This window comes from Microcebus murinus, chromosome 19 (assembly GCF_040939455.1).
Source record: "Microcebus murinus isolate Inina chromosome 19, M.murinus_Inina_mat1.0, whole genome shotgun sequence".
NCBI lineage: Eukaryota > Metazoa > Chordata > Mammalia > Primates > Cheirogaleidae > Microcebus > Microcebus murinus.
Window position 1 is genome coordinate 28,901,183 of NC_134122.1, and position 22,017 is coordinate 28,923,199.

Here is a 22,017-nt window from a genome sequence, read left to right on the forward strand (position 1 = left end):
TTTTTTTTTTTATTTTCCAACTCTACTACACCTTTTAATGTCATTTGGTGTGAAGATACCCTCCTCTCAGTGCTGGAAGCAAGGCTGCAGCATTTCCTGTTCTTAAGTCTCACACTCAACTCATTGAGAAGGGACTTGGTGTTACCTGTGTGTGAGGGGTGGTGCATTTAATCTGGGGAGAGCCAGATCCTGTCTGTTGCTCAGGATCGTAACCTACAGCCTATCTCATCTAAGTAATGGTTGGGGTTTAAATCTGAGGTCTGCCCGTTTTGCTTAAAATTGGGAAGCCTTTGTCAAAGAACAGGAACAAAGGGTTTTGCAGGCATTTTGTGGTACCAATACAGGCTGATTCTCTGGAGGGAGCAGAAAATGGTGGGAGGAGATGCTTTAAGATGGTTGCTTTTATCTTCTATTTCCTGAACGTCCGCGCTCCCCAAGCCCATGCCCTGAGCGAGGAGGGGGCGAAACCATCCCCAATGAAATCAGGAGGCGCCCCAAGAAAAGGGGTCAGTGGAGGACAACGGCTGAATGCGACCTGGCTCTAACTCTGGGCACATCTAAAGGAGCACTTCCCTCGCCCTCAGCCAGAGAAAATTAAAAAGGCAGCTCCCTTCACGCCCAGAGAGCTCGCTTGGCTCCGCCCAACTCCCGTAGTTCCTCGCGATCTTGAAGTTCTCGTCTCAGAAAGCGCGCGAGGCTTCGGTGTCCCCGCCCCTTCCCATCACTCCCTGTTCTCTCCACTCTCCAATCGACGCTTAAATTCCAGTTCGGGTCGCGAGAGGGGGCTTGTGCTTCTGAGGCCCGGTTCCGCGGGCGACGCAGGCGCAGCGCGAGCGGCGCGCGCGACCGCTCAGCTTTAGTTGCCCTACTTTCTTGGCCTCTCTTCGGCCCCCTTGCTGAGAGCCCCGCGTCTCCCTCTTCCCCTCCTTGCCATCCCCGTCGCTCGTCCGAGGCCCAGTTCACCTCAAAACAAGCCCACCAGAGCGCGAATCCAACGGCCGCGGCCGCTCTCAGGTGGGGGAGGGGAGGAGGCTGGGGGGTCGTGCTGGTTCGGGTCTGAGGGAGAGGAGCCTGGGGCCCCACCGGGAAGAACATGGAGACCCTTGAGGCGAGTGGAGGATGGCGGCGGCAGCGGAAGGCTGGCTTTGGTGGGAGGGAGGCGGGTGCGCTGCCCCTGAGGAACTGTCCTTCCCTTCGCTGGTCCTTGTTCTGCACCCTGACCATCCCTCTCTGGGCCCCAGGCCTCTTCAGACCGCGCCATGGGTGACAGTGATGACGAGTACGATCGAAGGCGAAGGGACAAGTTTAGAAGGGAGCGCAGCGACTATGACCGTTCCCGCGAGCGAGATGAACGACGTCGAGGGGACGACTGGAATGACCGGTGAGACTGTTTTTTTTCTTTTTTTGTTAACTTAATCTTGTCCCTCTTCCATTCCGTTCCACCCCCATCCTCATTGCTTTTGCTTTATAATCTTATTAGGGTGAACCATATGAAATCGCTGATTTGATCCATTTCTGTGGTTCATCCTATTTGCTGTTGGCCAGAGTACCAGCTGCGGCTTGATTTTTGAAATGTCCTGAAGATCAGCAATAGAGCTAAGAGAGGTTTTTTTTTTTGTTTGTTTGTTTTTACTTTTTCGCCTGGAGAGGGGAAGTATGGAGAGAGTCTTAAGTATGAAAAAAAAACACTATTTATATATGCGTTGAAAGTGTGCATTTTATTATTAGTAAATCATACCTCCAAAATATTGTTTCAGGAAAAGTAATAATGTAGAATTGGTCTGACTGGAGAGGTTGTCAGACCAGATCCCTGACAAGATATGATTAAATTTCTTGTCATCATTTTGCCTAAAATCTCAGAGTTCTTTGGGTAGTGCTAATTGGATTTAGTTGATTATAAGATGTGGTTATTGGCCTGGCGCGGTGGCTCACACCTGTAATCGTAGCACTCTGAGAGGCCGAGGTGGGCAGATTGCTCAAGGTCAGGAGTTCGAAACCAGCCCAAGCAGGAGCGAGACCCCCGTCTCTACTATAAAATAGAAAGAAATTAATTGGCCAACTAACATACATATATATATAGAAAAAATTAGCCGGGCATGGTGGTGCATGCCTGTAGTCCCAGCTACTCAGGAGGCTGAGGCAGCAGGATTGCTTGAGCCCAGGAGTTTGAGGTTGCTGTGAGCTAGGCTGATGCCATGGCACTCACTCTAGCCTGGGCAAAAAAGTGAGACTCTGTCTCCAAAAAAAAAAAAAAAAAAAGATGTGGTTATTGCCTTTAGGATCTTACAGTGTGCGCTTGACAAGGGGATCAGATGGCCTCGGGTGAGCTGTAAATGAGCTTATATAAGAGATAGTCACAGGTGCTCACGCCTGTAATTTTAGCACTGTGGGAGGCTGAGGTGGGAGAATTGTTTGAGGTCAGGAGTTCGAGACCATCCTGAGCAAGAGTGAGACCCTGTCTCTAATTAAAAAAAAAAATAGAAAGAAATTAGCTGGGCTTGGTGGCGTAGTCCCAGCTACTCGGGAGGCTGAGGCAGGAGGACCCTTGAGCCCAGGAGCTTGAGGTTGCTGTGAGCTAGGCCAACACCATGGCTCTCTAGCCCCAGCAACAGAGCGAGACTCGTCTCAAAAGAGATCATCATAAAGATGGTAAGTGTTGAGGGACAAGTTTTTAGGGTAGAGGAGATGGTGTGTCAGAGCTGCAGAAAAGTGTCACTTGACTTGGAGAGATAAGTGAAGATTTCCCAGACATGAATAATGTGAACAGCTTGTAGTTGTGGACATAATGTTGTGTGCCGAGAAGAGCGCATATTCCAGTTTGGTTAAAGTCATGGTTCTCAAAATGTCCACAGACTCTAGGGAGTCTGCAGGGCTAAAATTATTTTTTATGGTAATACTTAGATGTTATTGTCATTTTCATGGTGTTGACATTTGCACATATGATGCTGTAGCAATGATAGGTAAAACTGCTGGTGCCTTAGCACAGATCAAGATGGTGATACCAAGGAGTTAAAAAAAATAAAAAGAAGCCTGTTTCACTTATTGCCCTTGATGAGGCAGTAAAAAATTTTTATTTATTTATTTATTTATTTATTTATTTTTTGAGACAGAGTCTCGCTTTGTTGCCCAGGCTAGAGTGAGTGCCGTGGCGTCAGCCTAGCTCACAGCAACCTCAAACTCCTGGGCTCAAGCAATCCTGCTGCCTCAGCCTCCCGAGTAGCTGGGACTACAGGCATGTGCCACCATGCCCAGCTAATTTTTTCTATATATATTAGTTGGCCAATTAATTTCTTTCTATTTATAGTAGAGATGGGGTCTCGCTCTTGCTCAGGCTGGTTTCAAACTCCTTACCTCTAGCAATCCAGCTGCCTCAGCCTCCCAGAGTGCTAGGATTACAGGCGTGAGCCGCCGTGCCTGGCCTAGCACTTCTGCATTTAGAAGTGCAATGGTTACTTTGAACAAGAGCCTTTCTGTGATTGAGTTTGAGCTGAACTACTAGCTTTTTTCCATAGGATGGCATTTTTACTTGAATGAATGACTGTCAGAGTGATTGTTCATACTTGAGTGTTTGGCAGAAGTTTTCTTGAAAATTAATTGAGAGAGCCTGTTACATCAAAGAAAGCTGTCAGTGTTTGTTGCTAATGATGAACTTTCCGGTGAAAACTAAAATTTTGGAAAACTTGTATCTATCAGTATGAGTTTAAGAGCTTCCTAGTACTTAAAAACTTTTCTGATGAGTTAGGTAATGATATTGATGAATATGGTATTTTGATATTGTATGAGACATTAAGAGCCTTTCAAAGAGCGAGATAGAACAATAGATTTGAACGCAGCAAAGTATGAAATGATCACTGATACAGTTTTAAATTGAACATTCCAACAAGCCCTCCTTTGTTTCTGTGTATATAGGGGTTTTTTTTGTTGTTGTTTTTTTGAGACATGGTCTCACTCTGTTGCCCGGGCTAGAGGGCCATGGCATTAGCCTAGCTCACAGCAACCTCAAACTCCTGGGCTCAAGCAATCCTGCTGCCTCAGCCTCCCGAGTAGCTGGGACTACAGGCATGTGCCACCATGCCTGGCTAATTTTTTCTATATATTTTTAGTTGAGCAATTAATTTCTTTCTATTTATAGTAGAGACAGGGCCTCACTCTTGCTCAGGCTGGTTTTGAATTCCTGACTTTGAGCAATCATCCCGCCTCGGCCTCCCAGAGTGCTAAGATTACAGGTGTGAGCCACTGCGCCTGGCCTGGGTTTTTTTTTTTTTAAAAGACAAAGTCTTACTGTTGCCTACACTGGAATGCAGTGGTGTCATCATAGCTCACTGCAATCTCAAACTCCTGGGCTCAAGTGATCCTCCTGCTTCATCTCCAGAGTAGCTGGGACTGTAGGTGGGTGGCGCCATGCCCAGCTAATTTTTAAATTTTTTAGTAGAGACAGGGTTTCACTACGATGCTCAGGTTGGTTTTGAACTTTTGGCTTCAAGCATGCCTCCCACCTTGGCCTCCCAAAGTGTTAGGATTATAGGCATGAACCATGGAGCTGGGGCCCCCAACTAGCCTTTAGAAACTAACTCTTGTTTTTGTTAGTATCAAAAGAGAATATCCACAGTTATCTGAAAAGGCTATTCAACTATTCCCTTTTCCAGCTACATATCAGTGTGAAGCCAAATTTTCTTCATATTTTTCAACCAAAACAAAATATCTCAACAGGTTGAATGTAGAAGCTATCTTCTATTAAGCCAGACCTGGAAGAGATTTGTAAAAATGCAAAAAAAATGCTACTTTTCTCACCAAAAATTTTTGGGAAAATAGTCACTTTTCATAAAAGCATGTAATTCATATTAATGGATAATTCTAAAATTAGTAGGTATTGAAATTTTATGTTTTAATTTTAATATAGTAAATATTTAATGTAGTAAGTATTGATAGTTATGACACACATACACAAAAACTCTCTGGTGTCCTCAATAATTTTTAAGAATAGGCCGGGTACGATGGCTCACGCCTGTAATCCTAGCACTCTGGGAGGCCGAGGTGGGCGGATTGCTCGAGGTCAGGAGTTTGAAATCAGCCTGAGCAAGAGCGAGACCCCGTCTCTACTATAAATAGAAAGAAATTAATTGGCCAACTAAAAATATATAGAAAAAATTAGCCGGGCATGGTGACTCATGCCTGTAGTCCCAGCTACTTGGGAGGCAGAGGCAGTAGTAGGATTGCTTGAGCCCAGGAGTTTGAGGTTGCTGTGAGCTAGGCTGACGCCACGGCACTCACTCTAGCCTTGGCAACAGAGCGAGACTCTGTCTTAAAAAAAAATTTTTTTTTTAAGAGTATATTGGCCAGGCATTGTAGCTCACGCCTGTAATCCTAGTACTCTGGGAGGCTGAGGCTGGCGGATCCTTTGAGCTCAGGAGTTTGAGACCAGCTTGAGCAAGAGTGAGACCGCATCTCTACTGAAAAAATACAAAGAAATTAGCTGGACAACTAAAATTAGCTGGACAACTAAAAAATACAAAGAAATTAGCTGGACAACTAAAAAATACAAAGAAATTAGCTGGACAACTAAAAATATATATATATAAAAATTAGCCAGGCATGGTGGCACGTGCCTGTAGTCTCAGCTACTTGGGAGGCTGAGGCAGGAGGATTGCTTGAGCCCAGGAGTTTGAGGTTGCTGTGAGTTAGGCTGATGCCACGGCCCTCTAGCCCGGCAACAGAGAGAGACTCTGTCTCAAAAAAATAAAAAGAGTATATGGGGGTCCTGAGACCAAAAAGTTCAAAAACCACTGGGTTAGAGCAAAGGCTTTTTTTTGGCTGTTAAGATGGGGGTGGCATGTGACTGGTGGAGATGATGCAGTAACCTCAGGAACCAAGATTTTAAACACTGTTATTTACTACCATTTAAGCAGGGGTATGGCATGATCAGATGTGTGTTTGAGAAAGGTTCCCTTGACAGCAGAGTAGAAGAGGTGAGACCAGAGACAGGTAAACAACCACTACTGCAGTTCCAGGAGAAATGACAAGGGCTAGGACTAGGCCTGTGTTTATCGAGATAGCAAAGAAGAGGACAGCTTTGGTAGGCATTGAGGTGGAGGGTTAACAGGATAATGGCAAATTAGTGGTGAGGGTTATGGTGGTTAACTGAGTGGACAGTGGTAAATTGATACAACTGAGAGTGAGAAGCAGGGAGGAGGGAGACAAGCTTGGGCCCATAGTGGTGGGACTCACAGGCTCAGTTCTGGCAGTGGACAATAAGGGGATTATTAATGTGGGTCTGAAGCACAGGAAAAAGGCCAGGCTGGAGAATGGGTTCAAGAGCCATCAGTTTGTGGATACTGGCTGAAGTCATGGAATTAGACAACAGTCTTTTTCTATTTAGAGTAGTTTTAGGCTTTTAGTCTGGTATCTCAGGTAGCATAGGAAGGGTCCATCCAGGAGTGTGCCATGGCACATCTGCTGTATATTTTCATTTCCTTTACTTGTTTTTATCTCCAGAGAGTGGGACCGTGGTCGTGAGCGCCGCAGTCGCGGTGAATATCGTGACTATGACCGGAATCGGCGAGAACGCTTCTCGCCTCCCCGCCATGAACTCAGCCCCCCACAGAAGCGCATGAGGAGAGATTGGTGAGATGGCAACAGTTTCTCTCTGTTCTTCTTAGCCTCAGTTCCACTTGGGCCTCAGCTCTCTTCATCTCTGCTAAACTCTTGATACTTTCCTCTCAAATTTCTCATACACTCATTGTTTCTTTGCCCCTTTAAACCCTTGGGTGAGACCACATTCTGTGTATGCCCCTTCCTCTGTCCCATTCACCTTTGTGCTCTGGAGAGATGGTTCCTTTCTGTCTGACTTTTGTGTTCCCCACCCTCAGGGATGAGCACAGCTCTGACCCATACCACAGTGGCTATGAGATGCCCTATGCTGGGGGGGGTGGGGGCCCAACTTATGGCCCCCCTCAGCCCTGGGGCCACCCAGATGTCCACATCATGCAGCACCATGTACTGCCTATCCAGGCCAGGTAAAGACCCGGGGTTCTGGGGTTCTTGGGAGGAGGGAGTTGGCAGGCATCAGGGAGGGGTCAGGTGCGAAGGCCATGGCTGGAGCCAGGCAGTAGGGTAGGCACATAGAGCAGTGCCTGTGGGATGGTAGCAGTTGGTGCTTGGGGTGATGTCCATGGTGAGCAAAGGAAGAGGGTAGCTGGCTCCCTTGGACCCCACAGTCCCCCACCTTTTTCTACCACAACCAAGACTTCCTGGCTGGGGCTCCCCCTAGGCTGGGCAGCATTGCAGAGATCGACCTGGGTGTACCACCACCAGTAATGAAGACCTTCAAGGAGTTTCTTCTCTCACTGGATGACTCTGTGGATGAGACGGAGGCGGTTAAGCGGTATAATGATTATAAGCTGGATTTTCGAAGGCAGCAGATGCAGGATTTCTTCCTAGCTCATAAAGATGAGGAGTGGTGAGTGCCCCTATTTCCCTGCTACCTTTTCCCTGGCATGTGTCCCCTGGCCCCACCAATGGAGCTGCAGCCCTGTCCTCCCATTTTGCCCTATTTGGAACTTCCTGGGGGTGGGGGATGGGAAATATAACAGCATTGGCTGATGGGGTCTCCCCCTTCAACAACTGCCACTGCCCCTACCCCATCTCCCTTTCGTACTGTCCTCAGAGAGTGGGACACCTCCAGGCTGCTGGCCAGAGCCATCAAGCCTCTTGGGGCAGCAGACAAGCTGCTTCCCACTTGCTGGTATTGGGTCATTGTCATTCGTGATCGCCAGGACCCTGTGTGGCTGTGGCTTCCTCCCAAAAGCGACGAGTGAATCCAGACAAGTAAAGCAAAGATCTCAGGGTCATTTGACAGAAAAAGAATTTTAATTTTTTTTTTTCCTTTTGTGGATGTTTTAATTTTAATCAACCATCTTTTCCCCCCTTCCTGCTCCTCCTCCTCCTCCTCCTCATCCTCTTTCTGCTCCTCCTCCTTGAAAAGAGCCAGAACTGGGAACTACACCCGCTCATCGACGGAGCTCGGAGCAAACCCACCTCCACCCCCACCATACCCAGCCCATACATGAGCCCCTGGGCTGAGCCGCGGTGCCCCGGCCAGGCAGACAGGCAGGGCACTGCTGTGCACAATGCAGCGGTTTAGCTGAATGTGATTGCTCAGGTAGTCAGTCAGTCAGGGCCCCCACCGCGGAGTCCCGCAGGGGTGGGGCATCTGGGCCGGGCACCCCAGCCAGGAGCCAGCCGGTGGCCCACCAGCCAGCATGGGCCCTGGGCGCCGCTAGTTAAATCTTGAGCTCTGTTTGACCAAGCGGCCAAGGTAAAGATCCTGGAGGTGATGCCTGCGGCTTTCCTTTCCTCTTACGCTCCACTTGTGGTTCTGTCATTGCTGTCCTCTCTTTCTAATTGCTCTATATGTCTTGTCTTTATCTCTTTCTTCTCTGTTCCTGTTCTTGCTCCCTGCCTAACACTTCTTCTGTTTTTGTTTTTTTCTAGTTTCTCTGTCTGGTCTTTAGTTTTTCTCTTTGTTTTTGATTTCTGGGACTTTCTCACACCTTTGCTTTCCTTCATATCTCTCTTTTTTTTCATACTCCTAATTTTGCCTGTTTTTTTTCCCCCTGAGTTCCTATTTGAAATATTTTATTTTTTTAATGCTCCATCCTAATCCTTTAGCCCTCTCCTTTCTCTATCCCTGTGGGCAGTACCTGAAGCTATAACAGCACTTCAGTTTCTCCCTTTGGTCTTTCCCTGTCCCCTTACCATCTTGCTTATCTTCCCGAGGGGGGAGAGAGGTTTCCTGCCTTTGGCTTTTCCTATCTGGTGCATTTCAGGTTTCCCTCTGTCTTCCACCTAGGGGTGGAGGGAGTTGGTGGGAGCAGTTCTTTTAATAATGGTAGTTTGGGGTTGTCAAGGAGAGGGAGGTTCTTCAGGGCCTACTATTTCCTGAGCCTTCCTCTCCGAAGCTGTGGGAAACATCTTCGTATGTTAGTGTTTCCCAGAGACTCGGGGTGATCTGTTAAATCTGCCTCTCCAACCCTGGCCTCCCCCTGTAGTCACTGGTCTTCCCAAATCCAGAGCTCTTAGTTCCTGGTTCTCCCCTAAATCTTCTTGGAGCACAACCTCTGGTTCCTTTTGGGGTGTTGGGTGGTTCTAGTGCACCCCTATCCCCTAATCTCTCTGCTTTTTGACCTTTTGTGGGTGTGAGAGGATGGGGACTATGCCTGGACTTTTCTGGGCCCCTCCCCACATCCTGGCCGTGGCCTCTAGTGACTATTTTGTCTTTCCCTCCCCCCATTCCTTCCCAGGTTTCGGTCTAAGTACCACCCAGATGAGGTGGGGAAGCGTCGGCAGGAGGCCCGGGGTGCCCTGCAAAACCGACTGAGGGTGTTCCTGTCCCTCATGGAGAGTGGCTGGTTTGATAATCTGCTCTTGGACATAGACAAAGCTGATGCCATTGTCAAGATGCTGGATGCAGGTGCATGGATTTGGAGGGGTGGCAGACATCCGGGCCCCTTAGGAGTTGTAGTATCTGGTGACCAAGATCTTGGTTGGGAAATAGCAGGTTGAAAGAAACACAGGGCCCTTGGATTGTGACCCTTGCTCCCTTTGTTGGTAGCTGTGATTAAGATGGAAGGAGGCACAGAGAATGACCTTCGCATCCTGGAACAGGAGGAGGAGGAGGAACAGGCAGGGAAGCCCGGGGAGCCCAGCAAGAAAGAGGAAGGCCGGGCTGGACCAAGCCTGGGAGAAGGAGAGTGTAAGGCCAACGATAAGGATGACAAGAAAGAAGGTGGCAAACAGGTCTGAGTAATGGGGCTTCTGAGTGCTGCCTTGGAGCGTGTGGGAGAAGAGAGGGGGACATCCTTGGTGGTGTGGTTGCAGGTACGGGGTGGGTGGGGGAAGGTGTGCTTCTGGGCTCGGTTGTGGAGGGTAAGAGGGGGCCCTTTGATAAAGGTCCACAGCAATTGTCTCTACCTGTAGGCTGAAAATGACAGTTCTAATGATGACAAAACTAAGAAATCCGAGGGTGATGGGGACAAAGAGGAGAAGAAAGAAGACTCTGAGAAGGAAGCCAAAAAGGTAAGGTGTCTCTTGCATGGTGTCAGAACATTGGGCTGGGGTCCGGGTTACTTGACTCATCCCCTCTGCCGCGGCTCTTACAGAGCAGCAAAAAGCGGAATAGGAAGCACAGTGGTGATGACAGCTTTGATGAAGGCAGTGTGTCTGAGTCTGAGTCTGAGTCTGAGAGTGGCCATGCTGAGGAGGAGAAGGAGGAGGCTGGTAGGTTTTATTTTCTGCTTCTAGTCCATTCTCTTCCTACTTAATGGGGATGGCAGGAGGTGAAAGGTTGGTGAAATTGATGGGAGGTGGCTTTTAGGGGAAGACTTCTCTGATGGGGGACAGTAACAGCTTCTGTTTCTTTCCTACCAAAATCAATAATAAAAATTCACCCTTACCACTTCCTACATAGAAGAAGCACTCAAGGAAAAGGAGAAGCCTAAGGAAGAAGAAAGGGAGAAGCCTAAGGATGCCGCAGGGCTGGAGTGTAAGCCCCGGCCCCTGCATAAGACATGCTCTCTCTTCATGCGCAACATTGCGCCCAATATCTCCAGGGCTGAGATCATTTCTGTGAGTGGGGAAATAAACTTGAGGGTAGGGGCTGATACCCAGGATGTGTTCCTTTGGCAGGGTGGGTGGAGAGGAAGGCATTGGCACTGCCTTTGACAGATATCCCTATTTCACTTAACAGGGAGGCCCCCTTCCCATGGGCCCATGCTCTTCAAGGGCTGGTCGTTGTTGCACCATTTGCTTTCAGGTGCTAGCATTCTTCAGCCCATGACTGGTTTTTTCTTGCCTGAGGATGGGAAGGATTGAAAGGCAGTTTCCTGGGGTTTTGAGGGCAGCAGGGATTGGAGGAAGAAGCAAATCCTTGAATCATTAAGTGGGGTTTCTGTTCCTCTGCTTCTTGCAGCTTTGTAAAAGATACCCAGGCTTTATGCGTGTGGCATTGTCAGAGCCCCAGCCAGAAAGGAGGTGAGGAACTAGGTATCTTGGCGAGAAGGTGCAGGGGAAGTCCCATGGTCCCACTTCTGGACTGTGCTGACATTTTCTTTCTTGTGTAGGTTTTTCCGTCGTGGCTGGGTAACTTTTGACCGCAGTGTTAACATTAAAGAGATCTGTTGGAACTTGCAGAATATCCGAGTGAGCTCTGGGAATGGGACTGTCTTGGGGAAGAGAAAGTGTGGTTCTCCAAGCCTGCATGACCTCTGACTTCATTGTTTATTTGTTGGTCTATTCATTTTGTGCCCTCTTTCATCTGTTCAGTCGCTCCCATTAATTGTTTACTCTTGTCTCTGGGCTGGGCTCTGGGGCTGTTACTATGGATTAGACATATCTGGTCCCTGTCTTCAGGGAGCTCACAGTCTAATCAATCACTGGTGCTCGCAGGAGGGGCCAGTCTTTGGACTGTTGCTTCTCAGGCAAGTGTTGGGAGCTTTCTGATTCTGTGTTCCTCTAGCTCCGGGAGTGCGAGCTGAGCCCTGGTGTGAACAGAGACCTGACTCGCCGCGTCCGCAACATTAATGGCATTACCCAACACAAGCAGATTGTGCGCAATGACATCAAGCTGGCAGCCAAGCTGATCCATACGCTGGATGACAGGACCCAGCTCTGGGCCTCTGAGCCAGGGACACCTCCCCTGCCAACAGTCAGTGACTCCCTTATGGGACTTTTTCAAAAGCAGCTGATACCACCTTATCTGCTGTGGGCACCTCTGACCTCACTTTGATCTGTAGTATTGACCCCTAGTATCCTCCTGCCTGCTCACTTGTTTGCCCCTCCTTGTCTGGGTAGTACCTCCTCCAGCTTTCAGCAGAACAGACTGACCATAGTAATCATTTGTGGGCTAGGGTAGAACAAGTACAAAAATGAAGGCAGATGCTAAGGGGGCAAAGATAACCCTGAACTCTGTTGCCCCTCACATTGCCTTTCCAAATGCACACGTTCTTTCTTGGGTTACCTGTGCTAGGTTTTTTTTCTCTGCCTCACTTGGTCCTCTTCTCTCTGCCAGAGCCTGCCCTCGCAAAACCCAATCTTGAAGAATATCACCGACTACCTGATCGAAGAAGTCAGTGCTGAGGAGGAAGAGCTGTTGGGGAGCAGCGGGGGAGCCCCTCCAGAGGAGCCTCCCAAGGAAGGGAACCCAGCTGAGATCAATGTGGAGCGGGATGAGAAGCTGATCAAGGTGCCAGTAGCACATGGGGTGCAGCTCAGGGTAGTTGAGGGGCGAGAGTAGGGAACCAAGGGTTTCTTGTTTCCCTTAGGTTTTGGACAAACTCCTTCTCTACTTGCGCATTGTGCATTCCTTGGATTATTATAACACCTGCGAGTACCCCAATGAAGATGAAATGCCCAATCGTTGTGGCATAATCCACGTTCGGGGGCCCATGCCACCCAACCGCATCAGTCATGGAGAAGGTGAGCTCCAGGTTCCCATTCCCTTTTTCTCCCTGGCTGCCCTTAGTCCTTTGGTGGCAGTCTTTTGTCACCTCCCCTGCAGTCCCCTCCCCACTCCTATCCTTCCTTCTGGCTTTCCCCTTCAACCTTTCTTTCTGTTCCCAAACTACAGTACTAGAGTGGCAGAAGACATTTGAGGAGAAGCTGACTCCACTGTTGAGTGTGCGAGAGTCTCTCTCAGAGGAAGAGGCCCAGAAGATGGGTCGAAAAGACCCTGAACAGGAAGTGGAAAAGTTTGTCACCTCTAACACCCAGGAACTGGGCAAGGATAAGTGGCTGTGTCCTCTTAGTGGCAAGAAATTCAAGGTCTGGGATGTTAGAGAATTGGTTGGGTAGAATTGTAGGAGGTGGGGTTGAGACAGGAGGTAGGAGTGTGGGGGTGGTGCTCACTGGATGGCAGGGGGGAGGCTGATGATCCTTCCAGGTTGGGCCTGGTAATGAGGGAACTCACGTGACTTGCCCTGTCCTGATCATCTCTCTCCACCCAGGGTCCTGAGTTTGTACGCAAACATATCTTCAACAAGCATGCGGAGAAAATTGAGGAAGTAAAGAAGGAGGTGGCATTTTTTAACAACTTCCTCACTGATGCCAAACGCCCTGCTCTGCCTGAGATTAAGCCAGCCCAGCCACCTGGCCCTGCCCAGAGTAAGATACGATCCATGAGGGTCTGCATGTTCCCTCTACCTGAACTGTCCACTGACTCCTGTTTCTCTTTAATGTGTCATCCCCTGAGGAGTTTCTGCCCCACCCCTCAGGCCATAGTCCTAGAAGTTAGTTGCACCCCCCCCCCCCCCCGCAGTAATTCATGTCCCTGTCCGTGTTGTACTCCCCCCAGGCCTGACCCCGGGACTTCCTTACCCACACCAGACTCCCCAGGGTCTGATGCCCTACGGTCAGCCCCGGCCCCCCATCTTGGGCTATGGAGGTAAGTATATGAGGGAGATGAAAGGCCTTGGTGGTTGTATGGGACTGGGAGAAAGAAAACTTAGCTAGGATGTAGTTGAAGTCATAGGTTTTTAACTCAACATTGATCTTTTTCATAGGTGGTGCAGTCCGCCCTGCAGTCCCCACAGGAGGTCCTCCGTACCCCCATGGCCCATATGGTGCTGGCCGAGGGAACTATGATGCCTTTCGAGGCCAGGGGGGTTATCCTGGGAAACCTCGCAACAGGTAAGAATAAGCTAAGATGTCTAAGCTTTCTTGTGTCTTTCAAACTCCCTTTCAGGAACCCTTAGCTCTCATCCTGTTTTACCTCTTCCCTCACAGGATGGTTCGTGGAGACCCAAGGGCCATCGTGGAATATCGTGACCTGGATGCCCCCGACGATGTTGATTTCTTTTGAGCCGTCCACCTTTCCTCACTCTTGGTACCACCTAAACTTGTTACTGCCTTGTCCCATCCAGCTGAGAATTTTTTTGTACGAACAGCCCTACCACCAATAAAAGCACTTCCATAGTGACTCCTGACTCAGTCTATGTTATGATACCTCTCCAAATCCTCCCAAATGTCAGCGGGGCCATGTTACCTTGGCCTTGCCACTTTTTTATTGATACTAAAGGCCTCTGGCTTTGTTGGGAACCCTTTGTGGTAAATAGGTACACATGTATGGGATCATAGAGCAAGTCTCAGTTCTGGGACCTTTACCCTCAGTCCAGGGCATGCTGCTGCCCTTCGGCGTCATGGGTGGTCAAGCACAGGTTGTAGAAGGAGTTGGGGTCAAAGGTTGTGCTTACCTCCTGCCAGCCCACCCACCCAGCAACCTGTAGTTCACTGGGGCTTTTTGGAGGGCCCCAGTAGTGAGGGTCCAATACCAGGACATAGGCTTCTGTGTCTGGCCCGATGCAGACTCCCAGCAAGGCCTTGGACTGGGCGTCCGCGTCTCCCCCCACCATCACAGGGCCCCCACCCCCTGAGAAATGGGAGTAGAGCCTCTCCAATTGTCCCCGAATCCCTGTTCCACGTGGCACATGGCACAGTCGCCCCTGAGGCCCTTTGAAGTGAGTGAGGCAGAGGCTGGCCTCTACACAGCCGATCCAGTTCCGGGAGCCCCGGAACCCGGGGGGCTTGTCGCCCATGTCCTCCAGGGCCGCCTGCATGGCGGCCAGTCCAGGCACGCCCACGGACTGGCCCTCTGGCCACGAACACAGCGTCTGTATTGTGCGGTAGCCGCAGCCCCAGCCCCGGTCGTCCAGCCCGTCGCAGCCGTAGTGATAGTAGAGGTAGTGGCCCGAGAGGACCGCCAGGCGAGCAGGTCCATGGCACGGCGGGTCCAGGCCCACATGGATGTCCTTCAACAGCTCCAGGGTGGTCGGTGGAAGCGGCGGTCCCGAAGCCAGACAGACACGTCCTCCTGGCGGCGCGGAGCGAACTCCAGGGAGAACTCCGGGCTCCAACACTTCCTCTCGGCTCTGGGTCTTAGACTGGCTGCCGGCAGGACCGGAGAGCTAGCTCCAGTGAGCAGCAGGGAGCAAGCTACACGATCGCCGCAGCTCCCACAATGCACCGCCGCGCCCGCCTGCAGGTCGCCAGCCTCACTGCGCAGGCGCGAGCTCCGCCCCGCGGGGCCGGGGCCTGGTCTCGCCTTGGTGGCTGGTGTGCGGCGCAGGCTGCCAGCGCCCCTCCTCCGAGACCCGCCTGTTCAGCGGCCTCCATCCCCACGCGTGCGTTCGCTCAGCCCCAGTGATTCAGGCGTCCTGCCGCCACCCCCAGCTCTCCAGTCGCGCACACTACTGTGGCTGTAACAGTTTATTGGCAGCCCACAGGGGCGAAGGCACCGCGGGGGGAGCTCAGCCCAAGACATGCAGAGGACGAGGAGCCCCCGGGGAAGTAGGGGGTGGGGTGGGCAGGGTCTGGGGCTCACTGTGTTATATCCCAGCCCTTAAATAAATACTATATACAGCTAGGGGTCCAGGCGGGCGGGAGGACGTGGGGGTCCCGCCTGGGTCACAGGTCTGAGCAGCGATCCTGCTTGCTGTAATGGTCGAACTGGTTCTTCCAGTGTACCATGTAGGAGCTCCAGCGGTGGAACTCGGCCTTCCACTGTCGCTCTGCCTCATCCAGCGTGTCTGCGGCCACCGCGCCCGGCAAATGGAGGGGGGGCGGGTAGGACACGAAGAAGGTCGGGGAACGGACGTGGGGAGGCACGAGTGCAGGGAGGACATGGAGAAATGTAAGACCACGTGAGGTGGTGGAAAGAGGATCAGGAGAATGTGCGAAAGATAGAAGGCGAGAGGGAGGGTGAGGGTAAGGCGGGGCCAGAGACGGATGGCAGGAAGGAGAGAGGAGAAAATGACCGGAAGACGGAGGAGGACAGAAGGGGGAGGGTCCGTGGGTTGGTGGGGAAAAGAGAAGACAAATGATTGACGGTTATAGCCCCACTGGGGGGTGCTATTCAACCCCGGGCCTCCTGCCCCCAACATCAGGCTCAGGCTCCAAAGGATAATTTTATAAAAGAATATTGGCTTTCCATTTCCATTTAAACAAAGGCGTGTGGGTCCCTGAGACAGGTAGCAGGTCATACTCCCCCACCCACCCTGTCCAGTTTGAGTAACTTGGTTTGAGGAGGGAGGGGGCGCTGGGTTGGAGGTCCCTGAGTGGGCTCTTCCCCACGGTCCGACCACTTGTTAGAGGGGGGGGGCCCTGGGGCTGGAGGAGGAAAAGGCCCAGGTCACAGCCGCAGGAGCTGATAGAGAAAGAGGAGGAGGAGGAGGAGGAGAAAGAGGGACAGGGGGAGGCCAGGCTTGGGCCTCGGGGCAGCCTCCCCATGGGCGGGGCCTGAGCAGGTGCTGGGGGATTCCGAGGCTGGGGGGAGAAGAGAGGGGTTACACCCCGCTGGCTCCCACTGCCCTCTTTCTGCGCCCTGAATCCCCCCCCCCACCTGCCCCTGCCCGCTGGCCCCAGCGTACCGGTGGCGCTGAGCAATTTGGGTAGGAAGCGGTTCCAGAAGGCGCAGGCCTGGGCGCGCAGCCCCCGGCGCACCTCCAGCGGCCGCAGGTCCAGGCTCACGTACTGCTGCGCTCCCGCCGTGTACGGTGGCCACTGCGGGGCTTTGGGGTCAACGGGATCATTGGGGTCTCTGCGGAAGGAAAGGGGACTCAGCCTGAAGCAGGCCAGCCCCACCCGGGGGATAGGAGTGGGGATGTGGAATGAAGATGAGCAGTGGGCACAGACTGTGGCCCATCCCCACCTGGCAGGCACTCTGCTGCTCTGCTGCCCTCTTACCGCCCTCCCACCGCCACTGCCCCAACCCTTCTCTCTCCTCTGCCCTTCCCTCAGTCTCTCTGTTCCATCTTCCCCTTTGTTTCTCCCGTAAAGAAACTGCTAGGATATCTTGGACCCTTCCCGCATAACCAGGCCTGGTCCTGTCTCTAGAAACATCACATTGTCTTTCCACAGCATCCATCTGATGCTGGATTGATTGTCCCCTTCTTCCGTCAGGTACTGGTGTGTGTGCAAGGGAGAATGTGTCACAGCTAATGAATCACCACTAGTCCCACTTAATCCAGCTCTGCAGTTCCTGCTATGACTGCCAAGTCCTTTGTCTTGGTCTCTCTTTGCCCACCTCTCCTCCTCGCTTTCCTCTGCCTCCGTCCCTGTCTCTCTGGGTCCTGCATCCTGCCTTCCTTCTTCCCCGAGTCTTCTGTGTGTCTCTCTTCCCTTCTGCCTCCTTCACAAACCTTCTCCTCTCTGGCTCCCCTTTCCTGCCTCTCTCCTGCTGCTCCTCTGTGTGTCTGTGTGTCTGCCTGTCTGTGGGCCCCCCGCCTCCCGACCCTGGAGCCTTCTCCCTCTCAGCACTGCTGACCCTGTGCGTGCGAAGTTGGCCCAGTATCTCATCAGTCGTTGGGCAAAGATTTTCTCCTCCGTGGTGTAGTTTAGCGAGGGGTTCAGGGGGAGCCCGAAGATGAACTCGATCTCGTAGCCGTGAGGCACCCCCATCCACAGGGGCCAGGAGATCGTGGAGGCACGGTGTTCAAAGATGTAGGCGTAGACCCGGGCACCCTGGGCGGCCAGTTGCCCAGCCAGCTGGGCCACGGGGCACACGACGTTGTGGTCGCCCACCACATCACTCAGGGCCTCCCTCAGGCGTGCTGGGTCCTCAGGATGCAGCCAGTCTGTGTAATGCAGGACCACAGCCTCGGCTGCCAGGTCACTTACCTGGGGGACCCCGACCCGCACCCCGGCCAGGAACTGGGCCCGGCTGATGAGAGACTCGTTGTCTTTGCTGAAGCCTGGGGCCCCGTAAACGAGAAAATAGGAGCCCTCATCCTTCACCACACCCACCAGCACCTGGGGGTGGAGGGTGGAATGGAGGGACAGGCACGGACAGACAGGCAGACAGAAACAGATGGACAAAGAACCAGAGAGATGAACAGTTACAGACCCAGCGCCATGGAGGGAGAGAGTACGAGGTTGGGGAAGGGACGGAGAGAAAGAGGAAATACACCCACAGTTCCTTTCCTCTCGGCCCCACTGACCACTTTGGGATCTGAGCCCTCGGGGCAGGGGGTGACCATGGGGCCCAGAAGCCTGGACCCCTGGGAGTGGGTCTGGAGGAGCCCTCATGCCTGGGTCCCGGGGGGGAGGTGGGGCTGTTGGGACCCAGAGGAACCAGCTCCACCCTCACCAGCCACTAGTCACCTGCAGGCCATGGAAGTCTCCTGCGTTGATAAGGGCCTCGGGTGTGTCACTGAGGAAGTCTCCATCCACCACAGGCACAAAGGAAAATCGGAAGACACTTTCCTGAGGCAGTACGTGCCACTCGTGGTCCACCAAGTCCTGAGCTGGTCGTGTCCGAAGGCAGGCTACCAGCTCTGTGTCATTGCCACCAGCACTGCCCGGGGGACAGCCCACAAGGCGGGCTAGCAGTGTGGCCCTGCGTCGGGCCTCTCCCATGCCCACCGTGGCCCAGGGCCCATTGGGTGCACCACTCTGCAGCACAGCCCTGTGGAACAGCCCCCGGCTGGGCGGGGACAGCAGGTGCATGCCCACTGAGGCAGCACCTGCACTCTCCCCAAACAGCGTCACTGACATTGGGTCCCCTCCGAAGGCTGCCACATTCTCCTGCACCCACTGCAGTGCCAGCCTCTGATCCAGTAGACCAACGTTTCCCGGGGCCTCTCGGCTCCCTGGCAGGGCCAAGAAGCCAAAGGCTCCTACCCGGTAGTTCATAGATACCAGCACAGTCCCCTCAGCTTGTACCAGGAAGCGGCCATCATACACATCCAGGGAGGAGGACCCACTGTAGAAGCCACCCCCATAGATCCAGACGAGGACAGGGGTGGGGGACGAAGGCCTGGGGTATGGTGTCCACACATTGAGGTAGAGGCAGTCCTCACTCAGCGCACGGTTGGGGTTCCACATCTCAGTGCCCTCAAAACCAGGGTACAGGGTGTCCACATATTGGTAGCAGACGCTCTGGAAGGTTGTAGCATCCAACACCCCTGGCCAGGGCCGCTTGGGCTCTGGTGGCAGAAAGCGACGGGGCCCCACAGGTGGCTCTGCGAAGGGAATGCCCAGAAAGGCAGAGACAGGGCCCCCAGGGACCTTTAGGCGAATACCTCGCAGCCGGCCACCTCGAACTGTCACCAGCAGCTCTGGGTCCTCCCGGCCCTCAGCACCTGCCCCTCCTCCCAGGAGGGAGAGGAGGAGGAGAAGGAGTGGGGAAGCCAAGGAGGAAGCGTGACACCACGGGGGCCTCATGGCTGTAGGGCAGGCAGCGTCTGCTGGGAGAAAGAAAGGGGAAGGGTGAAGGCCTCAGCGGCCAGGAGGGAGGAGATTAGGGAACAGTTTTGCCCAAGGGTTATCACTGAGCTACAGAGGAGGTGGGGCAGGAGGAGAGGGAGGGAGGGAGGGAGGGACATGCAGGGACAAGGACACAGGCCAGCAGGCAAGGGAGGACAAAGATCAGGCAGATACACATTCCCAGACAAATGCAGGGAACAGAGGTGAGTCCTGCCAAGGAATATCCTCCCCTGCCCTGCAGGGGACCCGCCACCCTCACCTCCTTTCCCAGGCTGGGAGGACTGGGCTGGGCCCTGTGTGTGCAGTGCGGGCACCAGAGGCCGCAGTCTCCTGTACAGGCCACCAGACAGGGGCGCGGCCCTCACTGACAGGCAGCACCTTTGGGGGAGCTTGAGGCAGCGTGAAGGCTCTACCCAAGTCTCCTGCGTTGGCCAGGGCTGGGGCCCTGAGGGGTGGCTTGAGCTTTCAGGGGCGGGAGCCCCAGGTCCTGGGGCACCCCAAATCCTACCTACCACACACCCTGCCCCACCCTGCCCAGCCTCATCCACTGTCTGGCACCGTGCTGATACTCGCCGGTTCCCATCACTATGCACCCGGTTAGCCTAGCCCTAGCAAACAGGCTCGCCAGCCCTGGACCCCAGGATTCATGCCCCCGTCTGTCCGAAGCTGCGGTGCACGCCGCCGCCGGCGGGAGGCAGTAGAGACCGACAAAAGGTCGGCGCTCCCCGCCGGGAGCCGGGTGCCGGGAACTTGGGGTGGGGGTCTGGCGGCTCGCGGGCATGGCGGAGGGGCCTGAAGGGCGAGCCGGGACGCCTGTGTTCCCGGAGCTCCGGAGATCCCCGGCGGCAAGGGCAGGGGCGCTATTCTGGGGCAGCAGCTGTTGCGGTTCCGGCATCTCCAGCCAAGGGATCAAAATTCCCCGGGTGGGAACTCCCCCCTCTCCCTCCCGGCGGGCACCCCTCACCCGGCCCCCGCCGCCCTGGACTAGGGGTGGTGGTGGTGCTGGAGATTAACTAGGGAACCCGAGTGCCGCTAATTATAACTCGGGGCTTCCGCTGAGCCTCCCCTTCCCCAAAAATAGAGATGGAGTCTCCGCGGGAGAGGGGTCCTGGGCCTCGGAGGGGGCCTCGGCTGGGCGCTACGCAGGGGGGCTGGACTCGCGGCTCTCCGGATGGGGGGGCCCAGCCAGCGCCAAGAACCTGCGCAGCAGCTCGGGTTCCGCCCCGATCGGGGTGTCTTGCAGTGGCCCCAGAGTTGGGGGCTAGCGAGGAAGGGGCGCTCGGGGTCTCCGCAGGAATTCGAGATGCGAGGCGGTGGCCGGCCCCGCGGGGCGCCTCGCGCACGGGCGTCGGCAAGTGCGGCGGCGAGGGAAGAGTTACGGGTGAGTGTGGGGCGGGGGTCGCTGGGCAGGCCCGTCCCGTTTGGGGGCCTGGATGCCCCGGGGAGCGCACCATCTCCCGGACGCCGAATGGGCCGCGGGCCGGGGCGAGGATCCCGGGCTGGGAGGCAGACTCACCTGAGGCGGCCAAGCCGGGCCGGGCCGGGCCACGCTGGGAGCTGGAGGCGGCCGATGTTCCCCGGCGCAGGCTGAGCCGACTCTGACAGCCGCCGCCTCCGGCCCCCCGCACACACCCCCTCCGGGTCGCGCGGCGCCCCCGCCCGCCCCCGCCCACTGTCTCCGCCCCCGCCCCTCCCCGCTTCCCTGGGCTGTCACTTCCCCTCCCTCTCCCTCCCTCGGAGTCGAGACCAGAGACCCCGGGGCCCAGACGCAATCCAGTGACAGACGCCGACAGACGACAGACACGCAGTGACAGACACGACCCAAAGACCCGTAGCAGCGAAGCAGACACCCACGTGACGGACAGACGGACAGAGCCCACGGAGAGAGACCCACGAAGACGGACAGTCTCATGCAGTGACAGTCACAGACGAACGCAGGGACGGACTTTCACAGACGGACGGACACGCTTGGACACGCTGACAACCTCAGTCGAGGCTGGGGAAGTTATCCCAAGGCGGAGGGCCCAAATAAACGAGCATCCCTGGCCACGACACAGACAGGGGTGACGGGGGGGGGGGGGAGCAGCAGATGAAAGTGTGGCTGAAGACCCCCCTCGGGGGTCCGGTGGCACTGGTGACATGGGACACTCTTGAGGATGAGGGGACACCTGTGGGAATGGAGATGTGAGCGTAGGATCTCCAGTAGAAATGAGGGGGCTTCCCCATGGAGGAAGGAGACCCCGGGGTAAGAGGTGACTCGGGGACACCTGCAGAGGAAGGCCAACGTGGTGGCACGCGCAAGGCTGCGGGGCGAGGCCGCACTCAGCTGCTGCAGTGGAAACTTCTGGAATCCCCGCGGGTGGGTTTGCGCTGGTTCCCTCACGGGTGACCTCGGACTTTCGTCACCAAGGGCCAGTCGGGGTATGACATCACCAGGTCAGGCATTCATTGGCCGCCGCGGCCGGCAGGTGGGAGCGGCCTGGCCCGAGCGCTCCCAGCCTGCTCCGAGGGGCCTGAGCCGCACGGACCCCCACGGCCCGCCCTGCAGGAGGTCACCCGTGGGAACGGTGCTGCCGCAGCGGCGTCCCCACGCCCCAGGTGAAGGTGGAAGCTGCGTGTGCGCCTTCCACACAGGCGGCTGGCTCGTGAGCCCGCGGGCCCGGGCGTGGGAGAGCGGCCGGCGCGGGCGAGCGTCGGGGCGTGCGTGCTCGCGCGCGCGGCGGTGCGGGGTGCTCGCGCGCGCGGCGGTGCGGGGTGCTCCGCGGG

At 54.5% G+C, this 22,017-nt stretch overlaps 3 protein-coding genes and 1 long non-coding RNA gene across 13 annotated transcripts in view; 2 read left to right on the forward strand and 2 right to left on the reverse strand.

Moving 5' to 3' along the window:
- Positions 1-729: 729 nt before the first annotated feature.
- SRRT (serrate, RNA effector molecule) lies at positions 730-13,969 on the forward strand. 3 transcript variants are annotated; one of them, XM_012759132.3, is made up of 20 exons: positions 730-1,014; positions 1,242-1,381; positions 6,493-6,621; positions 6,867-7,013; positions 7,268-7,456; positions 9,300-9,469; positions 9,611-9,795; positions 9,976-10,074; positions 10,158-10,275; positions 10,466-10,623; positions 10,967-11,028; positions 11,118-11,196; positions 11,513-11,701; positions 12,065-12,238; positions 12,318-12,471; positions 12,623-12,816; positions 12,999-13,155; positions 13,334-13,435; positions 13,554-13,680; positions 13,777-13,969. In XM_012759132.3, the coding sequence occupies exons 2-20, from the start codon at positions 1,260-1,262 to the stop codon at positions 13,850-13,852; spliced, it is 2,631 nt and encodes an 876-aa protein (XP_012614586.1). In that variant the 5' UTR covers positions 730-1,014; positions 1,242-1,259; the 3' UTR covers positions 13,853-13,969. The 3 variants fall into 3 exon arrangements, with proteins under 3 accessions (XP_012614586.1, XP_012614587.1, XP_075851462.1); XM_012759133.3 differs by having other exon boundaries at positions 13,346-13,435; XM_075995347.1 differs by lacking the exons at positions 730-1,014; positions 1,242-1,381; positions 6,493-6,621 and having other exon boundaries at positions 6,930-7,013; positions 7,243-7,456.
- Positions 13,970-14,031: 62 nt separating this feature from the next.
- UFSP1 (UFM1 specific peptidase 1) lies at positions 14,032-14,711 on the reverse strand. Its single transcript, XM_012759154.3, has one exon. The coding sequence runs from the start codon at positions 14,604-14,606 to the stop codon at positions 14,157-14,159; it is 450 nt and encodes a 149-aa protein (XP_012614608.1). The 5' UTR covers positions 14,607-14,711; the 3' UTR covers positions 14,032-14,156.
- Positions 14,712-15,240: 529 nt separating this feature from the next.
- Positions 15,241-20,857, reverse strand: ACHE (acetylcholinesterase (Yt blood group)). 7 transcript variants are annotated; one of them, XM_075995348.1, is made up of 5 exons: positions 20,768-20,857; positions 18,148-19,232; positions 17,312-17,796; positions 16,416-16,585; positions 15,241-15,575 (listed from the first exon to the last, which is right to left on the reverse strand). In XM_075995348.1, the coding sequence occupies exons 2-5, from the start codon at positions 19,207-19,209 to the stop codon at positions 15,454-15,456; spliced, it is 1,839 nt and encodes a 612-aa protein (XP_075851463.1). In that variant the 5' UTR covers positions 19,210-19,232; positions 20,768-20,857; the 3' UTR covers positions 15,241-15,453. The 7 variants fall into 7 exon arrangements, with proteins under 7 accessions (XP_075851463.1, XP_012614598.1, XP_012614597.1 ...); XM_012759144.2 differs by having other exon boundaries at positions 18,148-19,229; positions 20,768-20,854; XM_012759143.2 differs by having other exon boundaries at positions 15,241-16,311; positions 20,768-20,854.
- LOC105868370 (uncharacterized) overlaps positions 19,408-22,017 on the forward strand; it is a 34,385-nt gene continuing 31,775 nt past the window's right edge. Inside the window, exon 1 of one of the 2 annotated variants that reach the window (XR_012913517.1) lies at positions 19,408-19,454. This is a non-coding gene — a long non-coding RNA (uncharacterized LOC105868370). Of the gene's footprint in view, positions 19,455-19,781; positions 19,966-22,017 lie in introns of those variants that run through there. The other variant, XR_012913516.1, reaches the window with a different exon arrangement.